The sequence below is a fragment of the Myodes glareolus genome, chromosome 26, assembly GCF_982192425.1.
Source record: "Myodes glareolus chromosome 26, mMyoGla1.1, whole genome shotgun sequence".
Taxonomy (NCBI): domain Eukaryota; kingdom Metazoa; phylum Chordata; class Mammalia; order Rodentia; family Cricetidae; genus Myodes; species Myodes glareolus.
The window spans coordinates 35,793,228-35,819,183 of NC_142051.1; the positions used below are offsets into that span (position 1 = coordinate 35,793,228).

Genomic DNA, 25,956 nt, shown 5'->3' on the forward strand with positions numbered 1-25,956 from the left:
ATGTGAATGTATGTACTGAGTATGTATGCCGTGCTTCCCCTCAACCAACTAGATTTTTGGAAATTAAGACAAGAAAAAGAAAGGGAATTCCCCGTGCTGTACAATGGGAGAGTGAGGTACGGTACAGAATGTGAAATGTTGACATGTGTGCTGTCAATGGAAGGTTCATTTACATGAACCGTGGTCTGTTCTTAGCAATTAAAAAAAAAAAAACCTACACTCAGCAAATCATACTCCAAATAAATCTTCAACTATGATTGAATTAGAAAGATGGATGGGAGAAAATGTACTACAGGAAAAGGATTTTGAGTATGCCAAGGATTTTGTATGCCATGGATCGGGGTGGGGGTGACAGTATTTATAATGTGCAGTTTTAGGGCCCCGAGTGTGGACGGTTACCGTGTAAAACGGCAATGTGGTTACGATATCTAAGTGGGAAATAGGACTATTTTGCTATAGTAAAGGGTCCAGGTACGAGGAGTTCAATAGAGAGAACAAAAGCATACATTCTGGAAGTCAGAGACCAAGTCATGAAAAAATGACTTGGACAGTCATTTCTAATATAAAATTGAGGGGATGTCTGCAGCGTGGATCTGGGGAGATAAAAGGGAGACAAAAGTAGGTGGCTGAATTATTTTTTGCCCTACTTTCTTTGATTTCTGGATAGAATTTTTTTAAAAAAAAATCAAAACATTGTATTGGGCTGAGCATGAGTTCCGTTGGTAGAGCGCTTGCCTTGAACACACAACAGGTCGCTTGGTTCCATTCCGAGCACCGCTGGTTCAATTCCCAGCACCGAGTGAACCTGATGGGGTGGTGTACACATTCCTGTAATTCCAGCTCTCAAAAGGTGGCTGTAGGAGCTTTGTAGGAACTTCAAAGTTAGCAATTACTCAATGAGTTCAAGGCTAGCCTGGGTTGTAAGAGAGCCTGTCTTGAAACAAGACATTTGTTATAAAAGATAAAGCAAAAAACAAAAGTTCTTTGAAGTCTTTTTTTCTATTCGAATACATGACTATTTGTGTGATTTTTTAAATTTTTTTTTAACGTTTAGCATATCACAGAGTTTTGAATATATTTTTACTTAAATTTAAATGTGCCATTAATCTTGTCCCCCCCTACAAACACATACACTTTTTTGGCGGAGGCAGGGGAGGGAAAGGGTCTTATAATTCAAGCTGATCTTGAACTTCCCACTCTCTCATCTCAGCCTCCTGAGTGCCTGGGATTATAGGTGCATCCCATTGTGCCCCACAACAATAACATTATATTGCTGAGATTTACGCTTATAGATCTATCAGCAATTTAAAAGTATATTCATTTATTTCTGATTTTAGTGCTAGGGATTGAACCGAGTACTTGTCCATGCTTAATAAACATGCTGCACTCTCAGCCTAGAGTCTTAAAAGTTGGTTTACATGAATTCTTCTTTGGTTTTGTTTTATCCAGCAGCGCGTTCCTTTTATGATTTAATATTTTATGTGCATGAGTATTTTGCCTACCTGTATATCTCTGCACCAAATGTATTCTTGGTACTCCTGGAGACCAGAATAGGGTGTGAGATCCCCAACAAGAGTTACAGACAGATGTGAGCGCCATGTGGGTGTGGGGAATTGATCCCAGGTCTTCTAGAAGAACAGTCGGTGCTCTTAGCCGCTGATCAATCTCTCCACCCCTTCATGGATTCTTCATCTATTCCTTCACCACTATCCTATCTGAAGACTTACTTTGACAGATTTCTGCTTAACTTTTTTGATAGTCTTCATAGACACAAGATAGTATACATAAGGAATGGCCACATATAGATAATGGGTGTTGAAATAATATGCTCCTTGTCATGCACACTTGACAGTATACATAAGGAATGTCCATGTACTGAGAGTGTACGAGTTGATGAATGCTCAAATAATAAGTGGAGCATCATGACACCACTGCCTCCTTTCTGCTGTTCTCAAGTTCCTAGTTCTCACCCCAGATGACAGGCTCTTCATAACTGTAATAACCTAGGTCAGTTTCATCTGCCCGTTTTGTTTGCATGCCTTGAAGTTTCATTTGCATTCTCTTTTGGTGTCTGTCTTTTTTTTTTCTTCCTTCCGGCTTTGTGAGATTCATTTATATGGTTCCCTAGGGATTTTATTGTGACACAATATTTCGTGTGACTATATGACTCTTTTTAGGGCATACTGAAGTAGTGTCTGCTTTGAAATTACTGTAGTGCTCTTAAGAACCTTCAAGTGTGTGCCTTTGTTAAGCGTGTTTCTGTTGGGTATATACTTAGAAGTGGAAATACTGGATTATAGGAAATACATATATCTTACATAGATATTGTATAATATAAATACATATGTGGCTTACATAGATATTGTCACACATCATTCCATAACAGTTATCCAAACTCCTGTCAGCGATGTGTAAGAGGTGTCCTCATGCTACGTCCTTACCAGCGCTCTTTCGGTCCTTGTATCAGTCTGGTAGATGTGTAGTGGTGTCTCTGTGTGGTTTGCATTTCTGTATCTCTGATATGGAACTTAAGATGCTTAATGCTAGTTTAATGGCTAGTATGAGTTTCCCATTGGTTCTCTCTTATTAGTAATGAAACTATATACCTATATATAGACCTTAATTGTATATCTACCCCACATCCCTTAGGCTGTATGTGACTTCTACCCATTTTTTATGAAATAAAATTTTATTCCACTTCTGTGTTTGTGTATGTACACACATGGAGGGCAGAAGATAACCCGCAGGAGCTGGCTCTCTGCTTCCACCATGTGTGGGCCCTCGGAACAGACACAGGCCCTCAGACTTGGCAGCAGTTACCTTTGCCCACTGAGCCATCTCGCTGTCAGTCTCTGCAAAGAACAGAATCGCCTAAATTCATTAAGATCCCCTTAATAGGTTTTTTTTTCTTTTATGGTTAATGCTCCAAAGAAATCCCTAAAAATCACAAAGATGTTTTCTCTAAAAGCTTTATCTGACCCTCTGCAATTGAACTATCATTTTTTTTCCCCATACGGTTATTTGGTTGACCTGGTAAAATCCCTTCCCACATTAAATTGTGTTGTCATTATTATAAATCAAAGTGCCATTTTATTTTATTGAGACCGGCCTCATCATGTAGTAGCTGGCCTTGAACTCACTATGTAGACCAGTCCAGGTCAGACCCCCAGAGATGGTGTCTTTGCCTCCTTGAATGCAGGGGTTGAAGGCAGTGAACCGCCACATCTGGCATCTCTCCACCCTTTTCAAAGTCTCACTGTGTAAGCCAGGATTTACTCAACAACTTGTGATCCCCCTGCCTCAGCCTCCAAGGTGGATTACAGTCATGTGCTATATCAGAGCTGGGCAAGCTTTTGCTTTTTTTCCCTTGTGCCATGTGATTCTCCTTTTACGTCTCTGGCTGTTCCTGGCTCACTGTTCCTTATGACTTTGAAAATGATGAGCCTGTGAATTTCAATTCTTAACAAACCCAGTGAGATTTTGTTTGAAATTACATTAAATCTGTAGATTGGTTTTAGGAAATGTGACATTTTTGTAATATTGAATCTTCTAATACAAAACACTTATTGCCTACCTTTTGTCTTTGTTGCTTCATATTGAACCAAGAACTTTGTACATGTTAAGCATATTCTCTACCGTCCAGCTGTGCCCTCAGCATTTTTAGAGTCAGGCAGCCTCCCATCTCTTTCTGTGTTCTGATACTGATTTTAAAAATTCAGACTTATCTCTTCCTTGAAAGTAGAGCCAAATTGGCCTGTAAAGATAGTCATTTCCTCAAAAGGAAAGTAGATGTAATCTGTCAGTTTGATTCTAGTTATAATTTTATATTTTGATTTTTTTTTCTTTGAGAGATAGTCTAATAAAAGGTGTGGACTCTATAACAGGAATTTCTATTTCAGCTACATACTAGTTGATGTGACTTTGAGCAAGTTACTGTCTACGCTTTAAGTTTCTCCATAGGGCATGGAAATAGTGAAATTGACTGCCGAGAGCCTTGGTAAATCGTAAATGGCCGACTCCAGTTGCTTAGACCAGGGCCTCCTACATTATAAGCATCCAGCAGGTGTTATTGAAGTCTTCTAGCAAACTCTCCTATATTTCAGTCAATACTTTTCTTCCCCTTCGTTTCTTTGAGGCAGGGTTTCCATCTGTAGCCCAGGTTGGTCTTAAACTAGTGGTATTCATCCTACCAAGACTGCAAGTGTGCACCACCACACCCAGCTGCCTGTTTTGAGAGAGGGTCTCACTGTGAAGCCCTGGCTGGCCTGGAAGTTGCTAAGTTGCCCAGGCTGGCTTTAGACACACAGAGTCTGTCTCTGCCTCCTTCCCAGGTGCTACAGTTAAAGACTGACACCACCATAACCAGCCAGCTTTTCTTTTCAGGAGTAATTTCTTCGTTTTTAGTCTCATTTAGGAGACTGAATTAATTAGAACTTATTATATGCAATGACTATTTCTGTCTTTTTATGTTTCATAGATTAGAGTTTCAGTTTATCAGATAGACAATCCAAAGAATTAGATATTGGTTTTGTTTGATCAGCTTAATATAGTTTGTATTTTTCAATTTTTTTAAAAAATGCATAGCTTATGGCAAGCTTTATGTATTTTATGCCTTTATGTTTATTTGTCTTCTTTTCTCTCCCTAATTATAACCTTGAGTTTTGAAAATATCTGACAAGACTATAAATTTTCCTGTGACTACTTGCTTTGGCTGTATTTTATGAAGTATGAGGTGTAGTTTGCCTCACAATTTTATGATTACCATCTTGATTTCTTCTTTAACTCATGACTTAATTTAGTGTTGGTTGGGGATTTGTGTTATTGGTGATTATTTTTCTCCATGTATCTCTCAGACTTGTGATTCTAGCCCTGACTGTTGTGGACCCCTGTCACCCGCGCTCCCTCAGCATCTACAGTCCAGCAGGACTCAGCTAGTGTACTGACTGTATGGACCCCATCACCCGCACTCCCTCAACATCTACAGTCCAGCAGGACTCAGCTAGTGTACTGACTGTATGGATCCCATCACCCGCACTCCCTCAACATCTACATCCTACAGGACTCAGCTAGTGTACTGACTATGGACCCCATCACCCGCACTCCCTTGGCATCTGCATCCTGCAGCACTCAGCTAGTGTACTGACTGTATGGACCCCATCACCCGCACTCCCTCAGCATCTACATCCTTCAGGACTCAGCTAGTGTACTGACTGTATGGACCCCATCACCCGCACTCCCTCAGCATCTACATCCTGCAGGACTCAGCTAGTGTACTGACTGTATGGACCCCATCACCCACACTCCCTCAGCATCTACATCCTGCAGGACTCAGCTAGTGTACTGACTGTATGGACCCCATCACCCCGCACTCCCTTGGCATCTGATTCTGCAGAACTCAGCTAGTGTACTGACTGTATGGACCCTGTCACCCGCACTCCCTTGGCATCTACATCCTGCAGGACTCAGCTAGTGTACTGGATATAGTAGTACTTGGCCACCACCTAAAGCCACAACTCTCACAGGGCTTTTCTTCTCTTTTTACTTGAACTTCATCAGGATTCCAGACACATTTCTTTCCCTTAGCTTTTGGGTTTACTGAAGGTCATAACTGCCTATCAAACAAAACCAATAACCAATTTTTTGAGCAGTCTGTCTGAAAGTTGAAACTCTAAGCTATAGATTATAAAAATAAAGGGCACAAATTAACATTATAACAATATAATTATATAAATGTAATAATATAATATAACATTAATAAGCTCCAATTAGTGTAGGTGGACAGTCCTGTCAGCTGCTTCCGTGACACTGTTGCTTCTTCATGCCCTCAACTGCAGTAAGAGACACAGTGATCTGGACTCGGGGATAGCAGAAAGATCAAACCTTACAGAAGAGTCATCCCCTTATTAGTTCATGTGTTATAGGCCCATAGTGTCTGGAGTCTGTAGAATTCTGTAAAGTGTCGCCTTCTAACCAAACATGACCTGTTGGCTCAGTGGTCAAGAGCACTGACTGCTCTCCCAGAGGACCATGGTTCAATTCCCAGCACCCACGTGGCAGCTCACAACTGTCTGTACTCCGAGATCTAACACCCTTCCACAGGCATACATTCAGGTAAAATGCTGATGCATATAAAATAAAAATAAATAGATTATTTAAGAAAATAAACCCCAACATCCATATGACAATTAACTAGCTATAACCCTAATTATGGGAAATTCAGTGCCATCCTCTGGCTCCCAAGGGCGTTGCATGCATGTGATATACAGAAATACATACAGGCAAAATAGCCATACATATAGAATAAGAATAAATAAATCTTTAAAAAAGAAAAAAGGAATCTAACTGACCAGTGGTTAGGCTTTCACCTCCTCCAAACCTGTTACAAATATTTGATTTTGGATTAATTGGGGGTTTTGCGATTACATTGTCACCTCGTGGATACCATAAAAATGTCAGCTAAGATTTTTTTGCAAAGTCAGTATCCAAATTTTGAACCATAAAATGCATTGGCCTGGCTCACCCAGGCTGTGCACCGAGGTCTCAGGTAGGCCTGGCTCACCCAGGCTGTGCGCCGAGGTCTCAGGTAGGCCTGGCTCACCCAGGCTGTGCGCCGAGGTCTCAGGTAGGCCTGGCTCACCCAGGCTGTGCACCGAGGTCTCAGGTAGGCGTGGCTCACCCAGGCTGTGCACCGAGGCCTCAGGTCGGCCTGGCTCACCCAGGCTGTGCACTGAGGTCTCAGATAGGCCTGGCTCACTCAAGCTGTGCACAGTTAAACCCTGATAAACAGAGCCCTTGTGAGGCACAAAGTTTCCTTGTCAGCTGTGATTTGACTCTCACTCAGCCAGTGCATGTATTCAGGCCTTGCTAACTGGCCCTAGTTCTAGATGTTTAATACTGTTCCAGTGTGAAACAAAGTTCCCAGAAGAGCAAAGCTACACGTACGCTAAACATTCTACAGGGCCAGCTGATGGATTGTCTCACAGGTTGGGAGCCAAATTTATCTCGGGCTGTCTTTGGCCCTCCAAATAACAATTTATTGCCCACCTCTGTGTGTTGCATAACAGCTTCATGATTATTAAATAAATCTTTTTGGAATGTTTAAACAGATCCCTACCTTCCACCAACCCAAAGGCTAAGAATGTCAGGTAGTATCTGAGGCCAATAGTGAGATCAGGATCAAGAATCATGATTTAGAATACCTGTTATTCTGTTACTATAAGAACTTTATGAAACTGTTACCATGTTGGACCATAGTGTCTGGGGTACCCTGGAACTGTGCTCTTCTGCCACCGTACTGGTATTTGGTTCTACAATAAATCTCCTCTTTTGTGTGCATTTCTGTGTGTGTATGTGTGTGTGTGTGTGTGTGTGTGTGTGTGTGTGTGCAAGCACTCATGTGCATTGATGCAGATGTGTCCATGTGGAGATAGAGGACAGAAGGGTTAAAGGTTCTTACCTTCCACCTTGTTTGAGACAAGAGTATCTTGTTCAGTACTATGGATACCAGGTAGCTAGCCCATTAGCTTCAGGAAGGTCTGGGTCTTCCTCCCATCTCTCTGTCTCTTAAATTGCAGACATGAGTGACTATGCCTGGTTTATATGGAGTCTTAGGATTTGAACCAGTATCCTTGGACTTGGGTTGGATCGCTTTATTCACTGAGCCATCTCCCCAGCCCCAGAATAGATGATCTTTTAATCCCTTTGAAATGAGAGCTATTTTGCATCTGTATCAGCCGTAAACCCTAGTACAGAAAACAGAAGCCTACCTATCACCCAAAAGCAGAATGGAAATTGATGTTAGATGTTGGTGGTTAGCTTATTGCTAAAGAGAATGGATTAGGCTCTGTCACTGTTGCTGTCCTCATAAAGCTAGGAATACCTGGGCATAAAGCAGAAGAGCCCAGCGTGATGATTCAAGCCTGCAGTGCCCAGCTCTAGGGACTCTGAGGTAGGACGGTTGCAAGTTTGAGACCAGCCTGAACTTGGTAATGAAACCCTGTCTCAGAAAACGCCAAGAGAGGGAGAGAATGTGGACTGCTTTCCCTCCACCTTCCGGATCTCTGACAGGTACACCAACTTGGAGAATTCTGATCTCTGTCCACAAGTTTAGCTACACGGTTGGTCAGTGTCAAGTGCAGCTTACCTGTGTCAGTAATACAAGAGATACACTGGAATGTGAGAGGTGCGGTGGAGACTCAATAAACCAGACTATACATCTGCCTGAGGCCTAGCCGCTCCTTCCCTGAGAAAGCTCATCATTCTTTATGTGTTTGGTGTCGCACTGTGCACACTAATGATTTTTCATTGTCAGAAGTCTAGCTCATACACATCACAGACTTTATCAGAGAGGCAAATACCACATTAAAATAAAAAAGCGTTAGTTTTGAAGAGTAGCCCAAGGATAGCCCTTCTTTTTAACTCTTAAGGTATCTTTTTAAGATTTTGGCTTTATTATTTGTAATTTATTATTATTTAGGCTTTATTATTAATTATTTGTAATTATGTATATATGTGTGGTGTGGGCTTGTATGTGGGGACAGAGGCATTGAGTCCCCTGGGAGCTGGAGGCGCAGGTAGTTGTGAGCCACCTGATGGCTCCTTTAGAGGAACAATGTGAACTGTTAACCCGTGCCACCCCTCCACCCTCTTCCTAGGGTGTCTGTCCTGAATTTCATGAATTACTTCCTAAATTATTAATTCATTTTACTGTGCTTTCAGTCATCCCAGAGCTCATCTTTGAGTCTTCATAGTCTGAATGGTGGTATAGAAGAGACACTGAGGCCAGGCGTGGTTGTGCACGGAAAGGAAAGGAAAGGAAAGGAAAGGAAAGGAAAGAGGAAAGGAAAGAGGAAAGGAAAGAGGAAAGGAAAGGAGAAGAAAGAAATAAACGCACTAAAGTTCTGATTTTAGTCTTTCTTAATTTCTCAATTTTTCCTTTTGAGACAGGATTTTACTACATAACCTAAGCTGGCCTTCTTGGCCCCACGGCATAACCCAGGCTGGCCTTGAACTTGAGATCCTTCCCTCTCTGCCTCCCAAGTCCTGGGTTCGCGGGGGTGTACCACAATGCCTGGCTCATATTTTTTACATAACTCAGTTGCAGAAAGTTTGAATGATTGCATTCACCGTTAAAGCTTGCTGCTCCTACACAGGAAAGCACTTGACAAGGAGACCGTTACACCGAAAGACAGCTTTAGCGCAGGTTGTCCTTAAGCTTGTGATGCTCTGGCCTCAACCTTCTGGGAGCTGGGATTCCTGGTCTGCTCCATCGTGCTCAGCTTGAGGAACATTTTGTGTTTCCATCTCATTTTGGCTCCTGGTAACCCAATTCTCTAGTTGACCCTTTACTATCCAAGGCTTTTAAAGGTATTCGTTGAATTTCTTCCTCCTTTTTTTCTTACTCTTGACTGAAGAGATCATTTTTCATCTTTGGATGTTTTTCTCACCTCCATCTTTTACACTTCACGTAGAAGTGAAAAGTTAGTCCTTTGTTGGCAATGTGTTCAGCTGTTGCCCATTTTGCCCAAGGCACCACCTCAGCTAAATCCATGGAGATGGAGGAAATGATGCTCGCCAACATCTCACACTGGAAATGGTTGGATGTCATTGAAAATCCCTCTCTTGCTCGACTCCATCTTCCTTCATCGTGTTTTTAAAAGCTATTATCCTTCTTTACGGAACAAGAGGCATTGTGTGGAGTGTTGTTGTGAATTCTTTCCTGCTTGCATTATTGATTTGACTAATGGCTAATGGAAAGAAGTACATGGGCATGGGTAGCATTTGCTGTTTTGTTGATGGAGTTTACTGTCTGGAATAATTACACACAACCAGTGTTTCCTTAAATTGAGTCTTTTGTTTCAGTTTATAAAACATAAAACCCTAAATCCTATTATTTAAAAAAATGTAGTTCCAAATAGTAGCTGAGAAGCATGGCAGCATTGCTGCTTTACCACTGTATAGACGACGATCATCGGCCTTAAGTCACAACCCAATGTCATAGAAGGTGCACCGCTAAAACTAGCTTATCACCAGACATATCAAACAGAGCTACATATTTAATATGAATTATAAAAATTAGTGTTGAAGAGCAGTCTGTCTTTTCCTGCTGGGTTCTTCTGATTTTTGAATTTATTACATATCCTCTGGTTTCAAATACAGATTTATTGATTTATTTTTAAAATTTAAAATTCTAAAATTTAAATTTTAGAATTTTAAATTTAAAATTTAAATTTTAAAATTCTGATGAAAGAAGCCATCAGATAGTTAATGTTTTGTGATGCTGTTAATGCAACCAGCGGCCCCATGAATGTTGCAAAGGAGCTCTCACACTCCGCCACACCCCGGCAGTCTTCCATATTTGTATTGCATTGTTAACGTGAAGTCTCCTTGTCTGAGGCCATGATGCATGTAGTATCTGCTCTTTGGGTTTTGATTTTACACAGGCTCTTGCTATGCTCCCCATGCTGGCCTCAAATTCCTGGTTCAAGAGATCCACCTGCCTCAAGTGCTGAGACTATAGGCCTGTGACACCACTCCTGTCTTTGCCTGCATTACTTTTATGACTACCATGGTACTTTATGCACTTACATTAAAATGTTTCATTTTTTACAAAGCTTTGTTGAAAGACTCTCAGTTCAGAAGCTGACTTACATTCATTAGCGGTAAGATTCTGAATGAATCACTTCGTTTCCATTGCTTGCCCCCAGTTACAGTGAGATCATCCTTTATGTCAGGTGATTCCTCAGTATGAAACATTTCCTACCTCTGTTCTGAGTAAAGCTCTCTGGTGGGTGGAGTGAGTGAGGTTGGGTTTTTGGAAACATCAATTTGGAACTACAAGAAGAGACTCTACTCACGTTCAGTGTGTGCTCAGGTTGGAGCCCCTGACTTAGTGCTGGCTTTCTCTGGTTTTGTGCCAAGTGTCCCCCAAGTTCCCAGCAATAAATATTGCCTTAAGGACTTAGGAGGAAAAGGTTCAAGCTACAAGGAATGTATTAAGTCTTTTGTCTCTGGATTTTCTGAATCTTGCGTCTAGTACCCATTGAGACTCCCTGATGCTAGACACATCACAGGTTAGCAAACCAAAGTGCCCACTATCTTTAATTTGAAATAAGGTATTTGAAGACATCCTGTATTTCAATGTGCATTACAGTCAGTGTGGCTGATAGAATATAGCCATCTATATCTTATTAGTGGAAATCATCCTGGCTGATCCACAAACTTTTAACTTCATATAATTTAAGACCTTTACTGAAAATGGAGTTTCTACTTCTGTATATCTTGCATTACTGGTTTTTTTATTAATGTATTATTTTAATGACAGGCTATCCTTGAACTGTATATGTGTATCCAACTCCTGAACCTCCTGCCTCCTCCACTCACAAAGTGCTGAGATTATAGACATGCACCACCATCCCTAGCATCTGAGACTTTCTAAGAAAAGGAATAATCATTTTGAGAAAAAGGTTTCTGCTATATCTAAGAGCCTCATGGAGGCCTGAGAAGATGACTCATCAGGTACAGGTGCTCCCTGCCAAGCCTGCTGACCTGAGTTTGATCACACGATGGGAGGTGAGAATGGGCTCCCAGAGGCTGTCTTCCGACCTCCGTATCCACACCATGGCACTCACATGCCCGCCAGCCGCCGCCACCATAGATAAATAAGCGTAATAACCACAAAGAATCTCCTTTGTGTTATTTTTTTTACTTTATTTTAATTTAATTCTTCACTGGGCATGTTTGTATTCACTTTCCAAACTTAGAGTAGTAGGCAAAGAAAGAAAAAAATAAAGTTGTTATCTCTTAGCATTCAAACTTCATTTTAGTCTTATTTGCATGTTCTTCTCATCCAACATTATGTCAAATATGCTGGACCTGGCCTTTTGATCAACTGAAAATGATAGATAGTTACAAGCTCCTCAGCAAGCATACACCACTTAATTAGCGAGATTTCTAAAAGCTTGAAAGCCTCGTAGCACCAAGGCCAGGGAGAACTCAGTCCACCTTTCTAGTGGTGGACCTAGCAACTGTCAGGAATAGCTCGCCGTTGATCTTTATTTTTTAGTAGGTTGAGTCTATTTGCTGCAGAGGTCGGTTCCCGCTTTTTGATGAGTTTGATTTTTTTGTTTATTATTTAGATAGTGTTTTGATTTAGAGAGAACATTTATGCTGTGTACAAGGGCTGAAAATGTCTCCTCCATAAACTTTTGTTCATAGTACCTCATGTAAGATCAGCTGAGTGGGACTCATTTCAGTGAAAATTGTTAGAAGCCAGCAGGCAGCCAAGAAGATGTGTGAGTCTGTGCCCCCCTTCCTGGTGTATAAATAGACTTTCAAATGTGCGCTGGTGTCCTTGGAAGGTAAGCTCCCCTCTCCCCATTACCTTCTGCTGGCGCTGAGTAGCAGTTGCCCTAAGGAAATGATAGCCAGGGCTTTTCAAAGCACTGCTTCTGATAGAAAATGCTTAGTAATGACAGACACGCCCTCCTATCCAGTGGCCATTTTGTACTGTAGCTCTGGAGAAACAAGTGGGAAACCTCACAGAATCAAGTCTGCATCAGATATGGAGCAGAGACAGTGAATGTTTCACCAAGGAAACCGGAGCCCCGAAAACTATGCTGTCTGTGAGTAGTTTAGTTGGATGCTGTTTTATGGGACCTTTTAATATTTTTAAATTCTGCCATTAGGTTTTATCTCCTTTTAATATTTTTAGATTTTGCCATTAGGTTTTGTCTCTGTTCATGTTATAGAGCAGTTAAATGCTTCCATTTGGGGCTTTTGAAATAAGTGGTATTTTAGAAGCTGTGCTAAAATATGTAAGCTCCAACAAGTATTTATAATTTTAATATTGCAGGATACTAGCCTATGATACTTCTCAGTCACTTAGGAGAGAGAAGGCAGTGAGGAGTTTGAACATTTTAGATTTTACTTTACAAATCTTTACGGGGTTAAAGACAAGCAAATAAATTCTGGTTTCTATAGCAATAGAAATTGATTTTCCATTGAACAGTTTGTTGATTTTGACTTGAGTTTTGATTCTTTAAAGAAAGTCTTCATTTAAAATTTTAAAAGTAGTTGTATAATTCGGTAATGATAGTCTTCCTCCTCAGTTCATTTTATGTGTTCAGAAATTAGCCTGGCAGACATAAGAAAGTCATACAAATGAAGGTGTTTAACGTTTTCATCGTTAGCAGCCTCGCCCCCCCCCCCAAATTCCCATTCTGTATGTGGTGATCATGGTGAGACCTATGGCTTGTCTGCTTTTTAAGAAAGGTCCTTGTCATGTTGCCTCAGCTGATGTCAAACCCTGGGTTCAAGTGAGTCTCCCACCTCAGCTACTGACTCTCTGGGAGCCTCAGGCTGTGCTACCTTGCCATGACTTTACTTCTGTATAACCAGTTATATTCAAAGATAAAAGGTCTTTTTAGTGTCTTAAAGTGACAAATTGTGATTCGCAAACAAATAGGCTCCCATCAAATCAATTTAATAAATAGATTTAAATATTTAAATAGTCTCCCATCAAATCAATTTAATTTTCAGAGCCTTTTCCTTAAAAATTTTATTTTGAAGTCAAGGTCTTTAGAGGTATTCTTGGCATGGTATAAACTTCTAAAAATATTTGACTGACTTACTTTGTACCACATATGAGTTAATATACATTTGAAAAAAAGTTGGTAATGTGGTAACTTCAGTAACGGAGTAGAACTCCTTCCTGGGCCTGCGAACCAGGATGAGCACAGATTTGGGTAGCTGGGACATCCACACAGCAGTTCCTTCCTAAACATTGCAGCCTCAGGTCTCTGTGCCAAAGCTGTGCTCCTCACTGCAACAGTAGTAACAAGTGTGGCGGCTCTCCTGTTGCTTTTGTGTTTAATATAGCCTGGCAATCCCTAGTCACTAACATCTGACAGTGGTTAGCATTTGCCAGATCCAACAGTGTGGCTTAAATATAGTACTGATACTTTAAATAAAAACATATTTAATAATATTAAATGATTAGTTTGGGCATGGAAAACAGCACAAGATGCTTTTGTTCATTTGCTAAAGTAGCACTTAATTGGATACTGATACCTTCTTTATCAGTAGTGCTTATGCTAAGTACATTTTTTTGAGAAAGTCTTACATTAATATATTATTTTACATACCTACATATATGTGTAGCTCAAATAATACAGGGTGATCAATGCTAGACACCTAGTATTAAAAGTACTAAGTCAGTGGATATACAGATTTGTATTTTACTACCTATACTTACAGTATATGAAGTACCTGTTCCCCCACCCTTGCCAGTGGTATATATTGCCATATTCCTTTTGTTGTTTTTAGATTTATTTGATTTTACATATATGAAACTTTTGACTACATGTATGTCTATGCTCCATGCATGTTCAGTGCTCATAGAATCAGAAAGCGACTTGTTTGGATTAAAGCGTGGGCCACTACTGAGTTTTACTCTGATTTAAACATTTACTAAATGCTTCTACAAATGTATTCTATAGTCTACTTTACCCAGCAATAGACGACTGGCTAAGTCGTGACACAAGGAATTGAAATCCTCTGAGAATACCCGAAGGAAATAAATAGAATATCATTCCTAATATAGAAAGACGCTCACCGTGTAGGTGAAGAAAGCTAGGTGCAGAAAAGTGAAGAAAGTACATTTCCATTTTGTATAAACATTTCAAAAGCCATCTACACATACATGAATATATACGACATTTTGAGGAAAGGCTTCCCAAGCTAAGGAATGTTTATTCTCTTCTGGAAAAAAGCGGGGGGGGGGGCGCTAAGTACTAAGTGTTGACTAAACAAAGTTATTTTTCATTTTATGTCTTTCAGTTAAAATTTTAATTTAAAAATAGCAAAGCAGTAAACAAAAATCTGTGAGGATAAGCAAATGAGCTTGGTTTCCTTTTATAGATAAACTAAGCTACCTTCTTGTTATACCGCCACAGAGAGAAGTTGACAGTAGAAAACTACCAGAGTTACTGAAGTATCTGATGTACAGTGAGTTTTAAGAAACATTTGGCTAGGGGGCTGGAGAGATGGCTCAGAGGTTAAGAGCAATGGCTGCTTGCTGGCTGCTCTTCCAGAGAGAGGTCCTGAGTTCAGTCCCCAAAACCGCATGATGACTCACTACCATCTATAATGAGATCTGGTGCCCTCTTCTGGTGAGTAGGCACACATACAGACATAACACTGCATACATAATAAATAAATTTAAAAAAAAACCATTTGGCTAGTGTTAAATGAATAAATGACTTCTTATCTTTCTACAAGGAATGTTGTTAGCAGTCAATCATTAGTATTCCAAGCTAGAACTATAGGATACTGAGGTAAAACTTGGCATTGTAACATGATGGGCTGTTCTTTAGCTGTAAGACAGAGCATACAGAACCATTGGCCGTTCTGAAGTGACCTCTGGGCTTATAACATGGCATCTAAACCGTGAGTTGTGACTCAAGGGAGCATTGCAAACCTTTAATAACAGTAAAAGTTTCTGAATGATTAATGACCAGAAATTAATTGAAAATCAAGTATGTAATGAATCTAAGGTGTTTCTATCAGTGTTTGCCCATGCTGTATCATGCAACTTCAGCACAGCCTTGTTTCTGGTTTTGGGTTTTCAAGACGGGCTTACTCTGTGAAACAGCTCTGGCTGTCCTGAAACTTGCTGCTCAGAAAAGGCTGACCTCGAACTTAGAGATTCACCTGCCTCTGCCTCCCAAGCCCTAGGATTGAAGGTGTGCACCCCCATGCCCAGCTCACAGCCTTGTTTCTGAATACTCAGCATGTGTGTTTTGTGCCGCACATGCCATTACCCCGTCCAGTGCCAACACTGGCTGAAACGCCTCCCTTGAGCTCCTTGTTATTATATGTTAGGAATTACAGTGTTTTTTTTAACAAAGATTTATGCTCCTTTGGAAATGTAGTGGATTAATTATGGGGGGGGATTTTGAATGTTTTCTTAGTATCATTCCTCAGCATGAAAGTATCAATACATTTTTGGATTGTATTGTTAGAGAGTTTGATTTTAAAATTTGTTGGGTTGCTGATTAGAGTTTAAATTTTTTAAAATAATGTTAAATAAATTTGACTTGCTATTAGGATAGAATTACCAAATTTTTCTGAAATGACCTGCACTATGTACTTTGCCACTTTGTACTGTATGTTTATGTGAAGCAGCTTTCTCAGCATTGATGATAGTAAATCAAACTATCCATCAACTCTGAATGTGTCCTGCAATATCAAATAGTCATCCATGGCGTCATTCTGTATAAGCTAGAACACCTATCTCATTCATATACATATTAAAGCTTTATTATATGGTAAAATTATGTCTACTAAGAACTTCTTTAAAATAAATTATGACTTACTATCAGCAAAACATTTATCTCTTTTATATAGCTGTCTATCTAATACTGTGTAACCGTGGTCAAGTGAGAATGGGATACAAGTGGGAAAAGGCCTTCTTTTTGTTTTTCTTTTGTTGTTGTTTTGGTTTTTTGAGACAGGGTTTCTCTGTGTAGCCCTGGCTGTCCTGGAATTCACTCTAGATCAGGCTGGCCTCCACAAACTCACAGAGATCTGCCTGCCCCTGCCTCCGGAGTGCTGGGATTAAAGGCGTGCGCTACCACCATCCAATGGGAAAAGTTTTAATAAGCTGTGACCGATGAGCACAGCTGTGGAGGATCGGTTCCATGGAGCCTTCTGTCCTGCCCATGGATAGCAAGGTCAGCAGACGCTCAGGTCCCTTACGCAAAGTGAGATAGTATTTGCATGTACCTTGTACAGTGCTCCAGTGCACTTTATACCTTGTCTAGACCCTTAGGTGCCAATGTAAGGTAATACCGTATGGTTGTACTGTGTGTTTACAGGATGATGACAAGAAGGAGCAGTGTTGCAGACAGACGCCAGTTTTGTTTTCCTTTCTACCCATTGTTCTTTAAACCTGCGAGTGTAAAACCCATGGCTACAAAGAGCCGAGTCATTGACAGTGATGGTGTTTCTCATGTCAGCAGCTAAGGGAAGTCACCCAGGGAGGAGCCACTTCTGAAGGAGGCAAGGTTCACTTGTATACCTGCCTTTCCTAGTTTATACCTGTGACCCAGTCAGTCAGTCACACATTTCTTATTTTGATACTCCAAGGAAACCTCCTGATACAGGAATAGCTTTATTAGGAAACCAGAATTCACTTAAATTATATGAAATTCAAGTAGAAATAATCTACTAGTCCTGTAGCTCAGCTAGAATTCTTGCAGGTCTTAACTGTTGAAGTTAAGTGAGGGTATGATACTATTTTGTAAGTAAATTCACCTTCTTGCTGCCCATGGTAAGCCTAGCACTCAGAAAACTCAAATAGGGTAGCCCTTCAAATCTAAGGCCATCTACACGGAGAGACACTGTTCCAGGGTTGGACTTTGCTCCCTGTTTCTGTCCTTGGTAGGTTTTTGGATATGGCATACCATTGGGTTCATGTTGGGAGTCTGAAATATTGCAAGGCCAATAATGTCATCATAACGAGGCAGAAGATCATTGGCAGTTCCTCTCGCCTTGTTGCCCTCGGCCTGTTTTGCTGGCTCTTCAGCTGTATCCACCTCCAACCAATCTGCGAGTGGTTTAACGAGAGGGCTGGGCTTTATGGAGACATTGTCATGTCTGAAAGTGGGGCACCAGGGTGGGGGACAACATGAAGTGCCCTAAGGATAAGACCTGAATGAGCCATTTTCTTGAACTTTTTGTTCAGAAAAAAAAATTGGAGTTTCTCGTCTGTTTTTATTTTTCTTAGAAAAATATGCTTCGGTCACCAAAAAAGAAAAAAAAAAAATCTTAGCTCAACCCAAAACTCGTGGCTATTTTTCGCTTAGCAAAATTCTTCCTGGTCCTCTGCTGTGTGCTTGCCAGCTAGGGTTTACAGGAAGAGCGAACCACAGGATTTCCTGGGGAGGAGCGCTCCCACATGCTGAGTCTGAGCTCTCATATTCCATTTGGCAGCACTGATTCTCTCCAGGACCTCAGAGTTAGACTCTGAGTCCAGTGTTGGTGCTTTCTTTGCATAAAACAACCGAAACATGGGTGATTCTGTCTTGTCTGGACCAAGGGAGAGGGTTATGATGAAGCAGACCATTTGCCCTACCTCCACATTTCCTTCCCAAAGTCACCATCAATGTGTGATAATACTCCTCATACGAAAAATAGGGTTTCCCATAGATGTGATTGGTTCTTAGACCTCATGGCCCAAGATCTCCAAATAATAGTGGTTAGGGCAGTTGCTGTGGGAACACTACCTCCTCATAAAAGAAAAAATGCATTTTATATCGAATGATAAAGTTTGATGCTGACAATTTCACCCTTTCTGTGCTTATACAGTTCAGCAGGAAGATTTTATATTCTATACTGAGGGTAAGCTGTCACTTGTCATGACCATTTGTCTTTGCTGTAGGGATTGGAAAAGACTGCTAAAGTACTTCTTGCTTTTCATTTACCATCTATTTAAAGCTTACTCTTCTTTTATATTTCATTCAGTAGATTGCAAAACATAAAAGGAAAAAAGCAACACCAGCAAGACAAGGTACAATACATTGAATGCAAAAACAGATCAAACATGCCCTTGTCGGCTGGAGAGAAATCTGTGTGGTCCAGAACTGGTTCATCTTCCAGAGGGCCCTGGTAAACTCCCAACACAACTGTCTGAAACCCCACTTCTACAGAATCGAATGCCCTCTTCTGGCCTTCCTGGGCATTGCATACATGTGGTGCACAAACATACATGTAGGGAAAAAACCATACATATAAAAAAGAAATAAACCTTTTTAAAACATTTTACAAGTCCTCTATTACCCAAATTACCCAAATGAGGTTACCAAATATGTCAATACACTCTTATTAATATTTTTCACTTGGATTTTTTGTTAAATACATTGCTTACATTATTGCTCCTAATGAGTTTATTGTTATTTTTAAATAAAGCAAACATTTTAATTTTCCCTTCTAATTTCCCTTATAATTTCCATATACTCTTTATTGGTATATATTCATATACCAATTGGTGATGAATGCCAGTAAAGAGTATATGGAGGAGACAGTCTTTGGGTTCTCCAGTTTTTAAAGCTAGAACCTTCTTTTGTTTGAGAAGGGAGTAAATTGTTTGTTTGTTTGTTTATTTGTTTGTGGCTTTTTTGAAACATGGTCTCATATAGCCCAGGCTAGCATCAAACTTGCTATGTTGCTAAGACTAGTCATGAACTCATGATCCTCCAGCCTCTACTTCCCAAGTACTAGGGCTACAGGCTTGCACCAGTGTTTGTCTTCAAGAGGTCTGGACTTTGAGATTCACTGATGAAGAGGTAGTTTCCTGAGACCTATCAGATAATGTCTAGATTATTTAACAGTTTAAGAAAAAAATAGCATATTAGCCCCAAACCTTTTTAAAGAATTAATGTAGAGCTAGAAAGATGGCTCAGTGGTTAAGAGTCCTTACTTCTCTTGCAGAGGTCCTGGGTTTGGTTACCAGCACCCAGGTGGTGTGGCTCACAATCACCTGTAACTTCCCTTCCAGAGGAGCCTGTGTCCTCTCTGGCACCTGTGGGCTTCTGTACTCAGGTGGTACATATAAACTCACACAAGTACACACCTATCCACATAAATCTTAAAAATACATACTTTTTTAAAAATTAATGCTAGTCGGGCGGCGGTGGCTCACGTCTTTAATCCCAGCACTCAGGAGGCAGAGACAGGTGGATCTCTGTGAGTTCGAGGCCAGCCTGGTCTACAGAGCGAGTTCCAGGACAGGCTCCAAAGCTACAGAGAAACCTTGTCTTGAAAAACAATAAAAAAATAAAAAAATTAAAAATTAATGTAAAATGTCATTTCACTGAAAAATTTCTCCTGTGTTCTTAAATCGAGTTTATATGCTACAAGGTCTGTCTTGGTCAGATCATCTTGGCAACATTCAGTTAGACCAAAAAATGTTTGTTTTTAAATGTGTGTTGTTGCTTAAATTTTAAATTTTCTTTTGGCTCAAAAGGCATTGAAGCATACAAGTAAAAATAAAGCTGCAATCCAGAATGCGAAGGTAGAGAATAGCACTTCGGTGTTCATGCAGGGTCCGGGTTTGTGTGTGGGCAAAAGTGGTACAATTTGCACTGCCAATCACAAATAGAAAACTGCATAAATGAAACATATAATGGAAAACGTTAGAAATTACATGTATGGATGTGTCCCTATCTCCCCACCCTCCGTGCCTCTTCTCAGAAGAGTGCCAAGTCTCATGGAGGCTATAATTGGAATAGGAGGCGGTAAATTAAGACTGTTGGGTCAGATTCTCCCCCACCTCAATTTTTGTAATAGTTGCTGTACAAAGAATGGTTTCCCCTTTTTAAATTATCAGAGAAAATACCAAAATGATTACATTCTGTACCTTGAAAATGATAGGAACCCCAGATTTCATTGTGTAGTTTTCCTGAGTCATAACCACACTCCTGGTTTGTGTGATAGTTGTCTCTGATTGCTCTCACTCTGTAGCAGTGGGCCACAGACTTCTAACAAGGGCCATATGGGCTGCAAATCTAGAGTAACTTCACTTTGATCCATCCTATTTATTCTTCTTCCCCCAGGAGTTCCTCTGAAGAAGCGCTTCTAAAAACAAATTTTGGGTTTTGTTTTTCAGTTTTATTGTTTTAGTGTGTAAACTTTTCAGAAGGTCGAGCCAAGCAAGTGAGCTGGTGTTTTTTGGTTTTTTGGTTTTTTGTTTTTGTTTTTGTTTTTGTTTTTCCAACCTAAAGGCAGAGCAGGGTAGGGCTCATAGTTCAACCTGAAAAAAGATTGAGTAACCCTAGGCATTATTTCAGTAGGCATTATAGGTGATCTTAAAATGAGCCATTTGGTGGAAGCTGGAAAGTAGTGCTTGCCTAACACAAAGCCCTGGTTTCCTCCCCCAGCACATACAAACTACCAGAAACAGCAGGAGGACCAGAAGACCAAGGTCTTTCTTGCCTCTCTAACAAGTCCAGGCCAGTCTGGGCTACAGGAGACCCTGTCTCCAGAACAGCACCTCCCGCAAAGCCAGTTAACAATCTGATGGCCCGTGCTCATGATCCTAGCACTAGGGAGACCAAGACAAGAAGATTGTGAGTTCTGGGCCTGCCAGCTAGTGCTATAATAGAAAGCCTCTGTCTCAAGGAAAATTAACCATATATGCTATCAGAAACTTAAAAATTGATTAAAGAAATAAGAAACATTTTTACTTATACTGTTTAAAATATTTTTCTTAAAGGTAAAATTAAAAGGAAGGCATTCACTTCATATTTCTGGTCTTGCACTGAGTTCCATCAAATAGGGAACTCAAGGATATAGTCCCCAAAACCTGATCTAAGTCAGGTGTCTCATATATTCCTGTTAATTGTCTGTTTTCTCTGGATAAAGCTATAAGTAAGCTTCTTTGGTGTCTTCCTCATTTAGACAAGTGGTTCTCCACCTTCTTATTGCTGCGACCCTTTAATAGAATTCCTCACATTGTGGTGACTCCCAATCATAAAATTATTTTCATTACTACTTCATAATTGTAATTTTGCTACTGTTATAAATCGCAACATAAATAGCTGTGTTTTCTGATGGTCTTAAGTTTTTCACAAGGATCTTCAACCCCAAAGAGTTGTATCCCACAGACTGAGAACCACTTACTTAGACAGCTCAGGGAGTTTCTCAGTATTCATTTATTGTAATATTTCATAGTGTGTACTTTGTAGTCAAGCTCTTTATTGGGTACCATCTCTCTGGCTGAATCTCTTATCATCTAAATAAGGGGATAACACCAAGAATGACAAGGTAAGAATGCCCCTAGAACTCGTTGTCAGATGGTACAAGCCAAATTCTTAAGATTTTCTTACAAAGTTAGCTGTTTCAAAGTTGTCTGTACCAAACATATGTCACTCATGCCTAACCCAAGCAAAACCTTCCCTGGAGTCCCTTTGTGTGCCTGATATATATGTGACAGTGACAGGCGCTGTCACAGAGGATTCCCCCAAACTAACGTTTTCTGGTTATGCCAATTCTGTGTAGACCCTGCTCCACTAGTCACAACCTGCAGCGCCTGTAACCAGTGGTTCCTTGGGCCTTAAAACCTTTCCTTGCCCTAATCCTCTGAGGGGGTCCACCATGGCACATGAGCATGCTAGATTTCAATCCTTTGCTATTCCTGAATAAACTAGGGTGCTTTTGGAGAGTCAGTTTCTTTCTTGCCCACCTTAGTTTGGCAGCTCTGTTGCTAGTTTTATGCTGTCTCTAGCACTGAATTCCTAACAGATTTTGATGTTCTTGTTTGTTTTTTATGATTGGGATATTTCACTGAATGGTATCAAGGCTTTTTTTTTAAAAAAAAAAAAAGATTTGTTTATTTTGTGTATATGAGTGTTTTATGGATATCTGTTTACCAAGTGCATGCCTGGTGTCTGCAGAGGTCAGAAGAAGGTGTCAGATCCCCAAGACCTGGAGTTAAGGAGAAATGATTCATGGACAGCTGCATCACCAAAGCCCACCACTGCAGGGGTAACAGCTCACAAAGGTGGGGGCCTGGAGCACACTGCACAGCCTGCAGGCAGCTTGATGGGTTGGCGCTTTCCTTCCCAGCTCCCTCAGGTGGTCTAAAGCTCTCCAGACATCTTGACTGATGTCAGCTGCTCCCCCAGTCTGGTCTCAGCGTGTTCTTACAGCTTTGCTCCTCTAGGAGTCTTCTCTGCAGCTCGGCTTTATTTGCCTGTGAGGGAGTCGCTACTTTTACTGCTTTCTCTGGTCTAGTGAATTCGGTCAGTTTTGGGGACTTCCTGAATATGTGTGGAGTTGTTTGCCTCCTTGCTTAGAGAGCTTCCCTGCAAAGTACAACGTTTCAGTCTTGGAGGAAACTGTTACACAAAGCCTGGGGCCAGGACCAAGGCTCTCTCTTCTATAACTTATGCCCTTTCCATATAACTTACAAAAAGGTGTATGCCGGGGACTGTTCTAAGTGCTTCCTGGGTTTGTTGTTTTGTTTTGTTTTTGAGACACAGTCTCACTATGTAGACCAGGTTGGTTTAAAACTCAAGAGATCACCTGCCTCTGCTTCCCAAGCACTGAGAGTAAACCACCGTGTTGAGACCCCTCTGTATTTGGTGTAAGAATTCTGTCCCTTGGGAGACAGCTGAAGCATCCGTGGTTTGTAAATTACCGCAGATTACTTAGCTAGTAATAGTCAGAGTTAGAAACTGATACTTAGCTAGTAATAGTTAGAAACTGAACCTAAGCTTTGCTTCCAGAGTTGGTTTTTGTTTCTTTTGGGAAACGTAGGGTATTATATCACTCCCAATGTCAAAATGTTTGCGTTGTTACCACTGTGACCTCTGTCATCTCTGCATTATCTAATGTGTGAACGAGGACTTTCCTAAAGTAACCTGAGTTGTTTGTAGTGTCAGGTATGGTGAGTAACAGGCATGTTAGTGCTAAACAAGGTAATAAGCGTGTTATGTATAACATTACACAGAAGATTGTAATGAATGTATTTAACTCTTGGCTAAATAACAACTGTTTCACTCCAGGTCCTCTTCGCAGTTATCAGTAGCCAGCACCGCCTGTTCGGAATGCTCTACTTAAAGACAACAAAAATTTGAATTAAAAAAGTGCTTAAATCTATTTTTAATTTTGAGTTCATTTTTCTTGCTAGCGCTCACTCAAAAAATGTGTGTCTGTTTAGAGCTTTTCCTTTTTGGGTCTTTTTGTTACATGTTGGTTGATTTATTTGGTGTTCAGTGGAACTTTAATTAGCAGATCATTTCAGTTTTCGTAAGAGAAACCATAAAAATGTGGCATAAGCTGATATTCAGGTATGATTCTGAATTTGATCCTAAAACTTTGGAAACATCAGTGATCTTGAGAGTTGCCTCATTTCCTTTCTTTCAGAACTCTCCCCTTTACCAGTACTTACAGGATTTGGGACACACAGATTTTGAAATATGTTCTTCTTTGCCACCAAAAACAGAAAACTGCTTGCCAACAGAGGGACCTCACAAACCTCCCGCAAGAGTCCTACCAAAAGTAAGAAAACATGCTCCACTTTTCTGCCTTCATCTTTTATTCTTTACTTTAATGATTAAAATACCCTCTAAGGCCAGAGATGTAGCTCAGTGGTAGCTGCTTGCCCAGCGTGAGAGGCCCTGAGTTCAATTCCTCCTCACGCTGATAAGACTTCCTTATTTCACTGATAGAATACAGCTGTCAAAGATAAACTTCAATCTTTCTGCTGCTCTGGAATTTTTTTGTGAGCAAGTTATGTGAACTGAGCAGATGAAAATGATTTGAGAGTAACATATATTACTTCTTTAAATATTGAAATTGTCTGAAAGGATCAAAGAAATGTACTAAAACCTTAGTTGGAACTTTGCCAGTGATAGTTCTCTGTTAAGTGGCATGTTCATTAAATTGTTTTGGTTTGTTTTTTAATTCCCTTTTCTACACTGACAACTTGCAAGGATCAGTTCTCACCTTCTACTGTGGGTTCTGGGGACCGAACTCAGGTGGTCCTGCTTGGCAGCAAGAGGCCTTATTGACCGAACCATCTTGCCAGCCAATTTCTGTTGTTTGGTGTTGTTTTTATTTTGGTGCTGTGGCTTCAATATGGCCCTTCTTTATATCAAGCAGACATTCATTCTACCATTGACTTGTATACACACACACACACACACACACACACACACACACACAGCCCCACCGGGTTTTGGGGGTTTTTGTTTTCTGTAAACTTACATGTAAAAGTTGGACAGTTAGGTGTCGTTGCATGGCAGTGGACCAAGATGTTTCTGGTGTTGTTTAAGCCCTGGGCCCTGACCACACTCCCAAGTACCCTCAACCCAGTAGAACATGACAAAATCTCTGGAAGTGCAAAGGGCCCAAGCCAAGGGGTTGACCTGGCTTAAATGGAAGTATCTGCTTCAATGGCCCTGAACACCACACCACGACACATCTGCTTTGACTCAACTTATCCAATATCAGCAAATGCCTATCCCAACTTCCAGCCCACTCTCCAGAATTCCCTCTTACAAGTCAGGTAGAATCGGGTATTGTGTTTTCAAAACAGCAGGTTGGGAGAGACAAATCCCAGAGGACTGTCTCCGACTCTCTTACTGGCTCTCGGGACCCTACTCCTCATGCTATATCTCCTTTCCCAGCCTCAGTACATAGGGAGCTGCTTAGTCTTCCTGCTGCTGGTTATGACACATTTTGTTGATACTTCCCTTTCTGAACATAAACAGAGGGGGAGTGGATTGAGGGGGATAGAATGGGGTGCTGGGGTGGGGGAACTGTGGCTGGGATATAAAATACATAAATAAATATAAAATTATTAAAGAAAAGAAGAAAGAAGGAAGGTTTAGGAAGTCTGTCCTGATCCCAAATGGAAAAAAAATCATTTAGAGATGAATGACTAAGAAAATATGTAAAGTCTTTGTTTTCTGTAATCACCATCATTCTTAAGTGTGCAAGAATCAAAATAGTATAACTATATAACTTATATAGTCAGAATGTTTGGCCTTAAAATTGGTGTTTGAGTTGCTGGTGAGTTTCATAAATATATCACAGTGATTTTTCATTTAGGATGAGGACTTAAACTGCTGTGAGCTGTTTGCTCTGCCTTTACTCCTTTATGAAGGTCTTTAAAATAGCAGTTCTGTGCATTTATCTTTGTTCCCGTGGCTATTTGCAGTACCTGGGACAGAGAAATCACTAAATGATTATAATTTTGGTTGTGAGCCTAGCCTTTAACGGCTAAACTCTCTCTCCAGCCCTACTAACTGGTTATAAACTGCATTTACTGGCATGTTCAGGGAATGGGGCTGTTAAGGTAAATTTCATATTTAATTGATTCATTAACAAAACTTCTGGTACATGACAGTTTTTATAAAAAAATTAAAATGTCTTTCTGCTTTATTATTT

General features: G+C 40.5%; 1 protein-coding gene across 5 annotated transcripts in view; it reads left to right on the plus strand.

Annotated features, from left to right (window-relative positions):
* Positions 1 to 25,956, plus strand: part of Vezt (vezatin, adherens junctions transmembrane protein) — a 53,509-nt gene that overhangs the window by 907 nt on the left and 26,646 nt on the right. For 4 of the 5 annotated variants that reach the window (XM_085683391.2, XM_085683392.2, XM_087902037.1 and 1 more), the window contains exon 2: positions 23,929 to 24,063. In XM_085683391.2, coding sequence (XP_085539517.2) covers positions 23,929 to 24,063 — 135 coding nt within the window. Of the gene's footprint in view, positions 1 to 12,506; positions 12,624 to 23,928; positions 24,064 to 25,956 lie in introns of those variants that run through there. The other variant, XM_085683393.2, reaches the window with a different exon arrangement.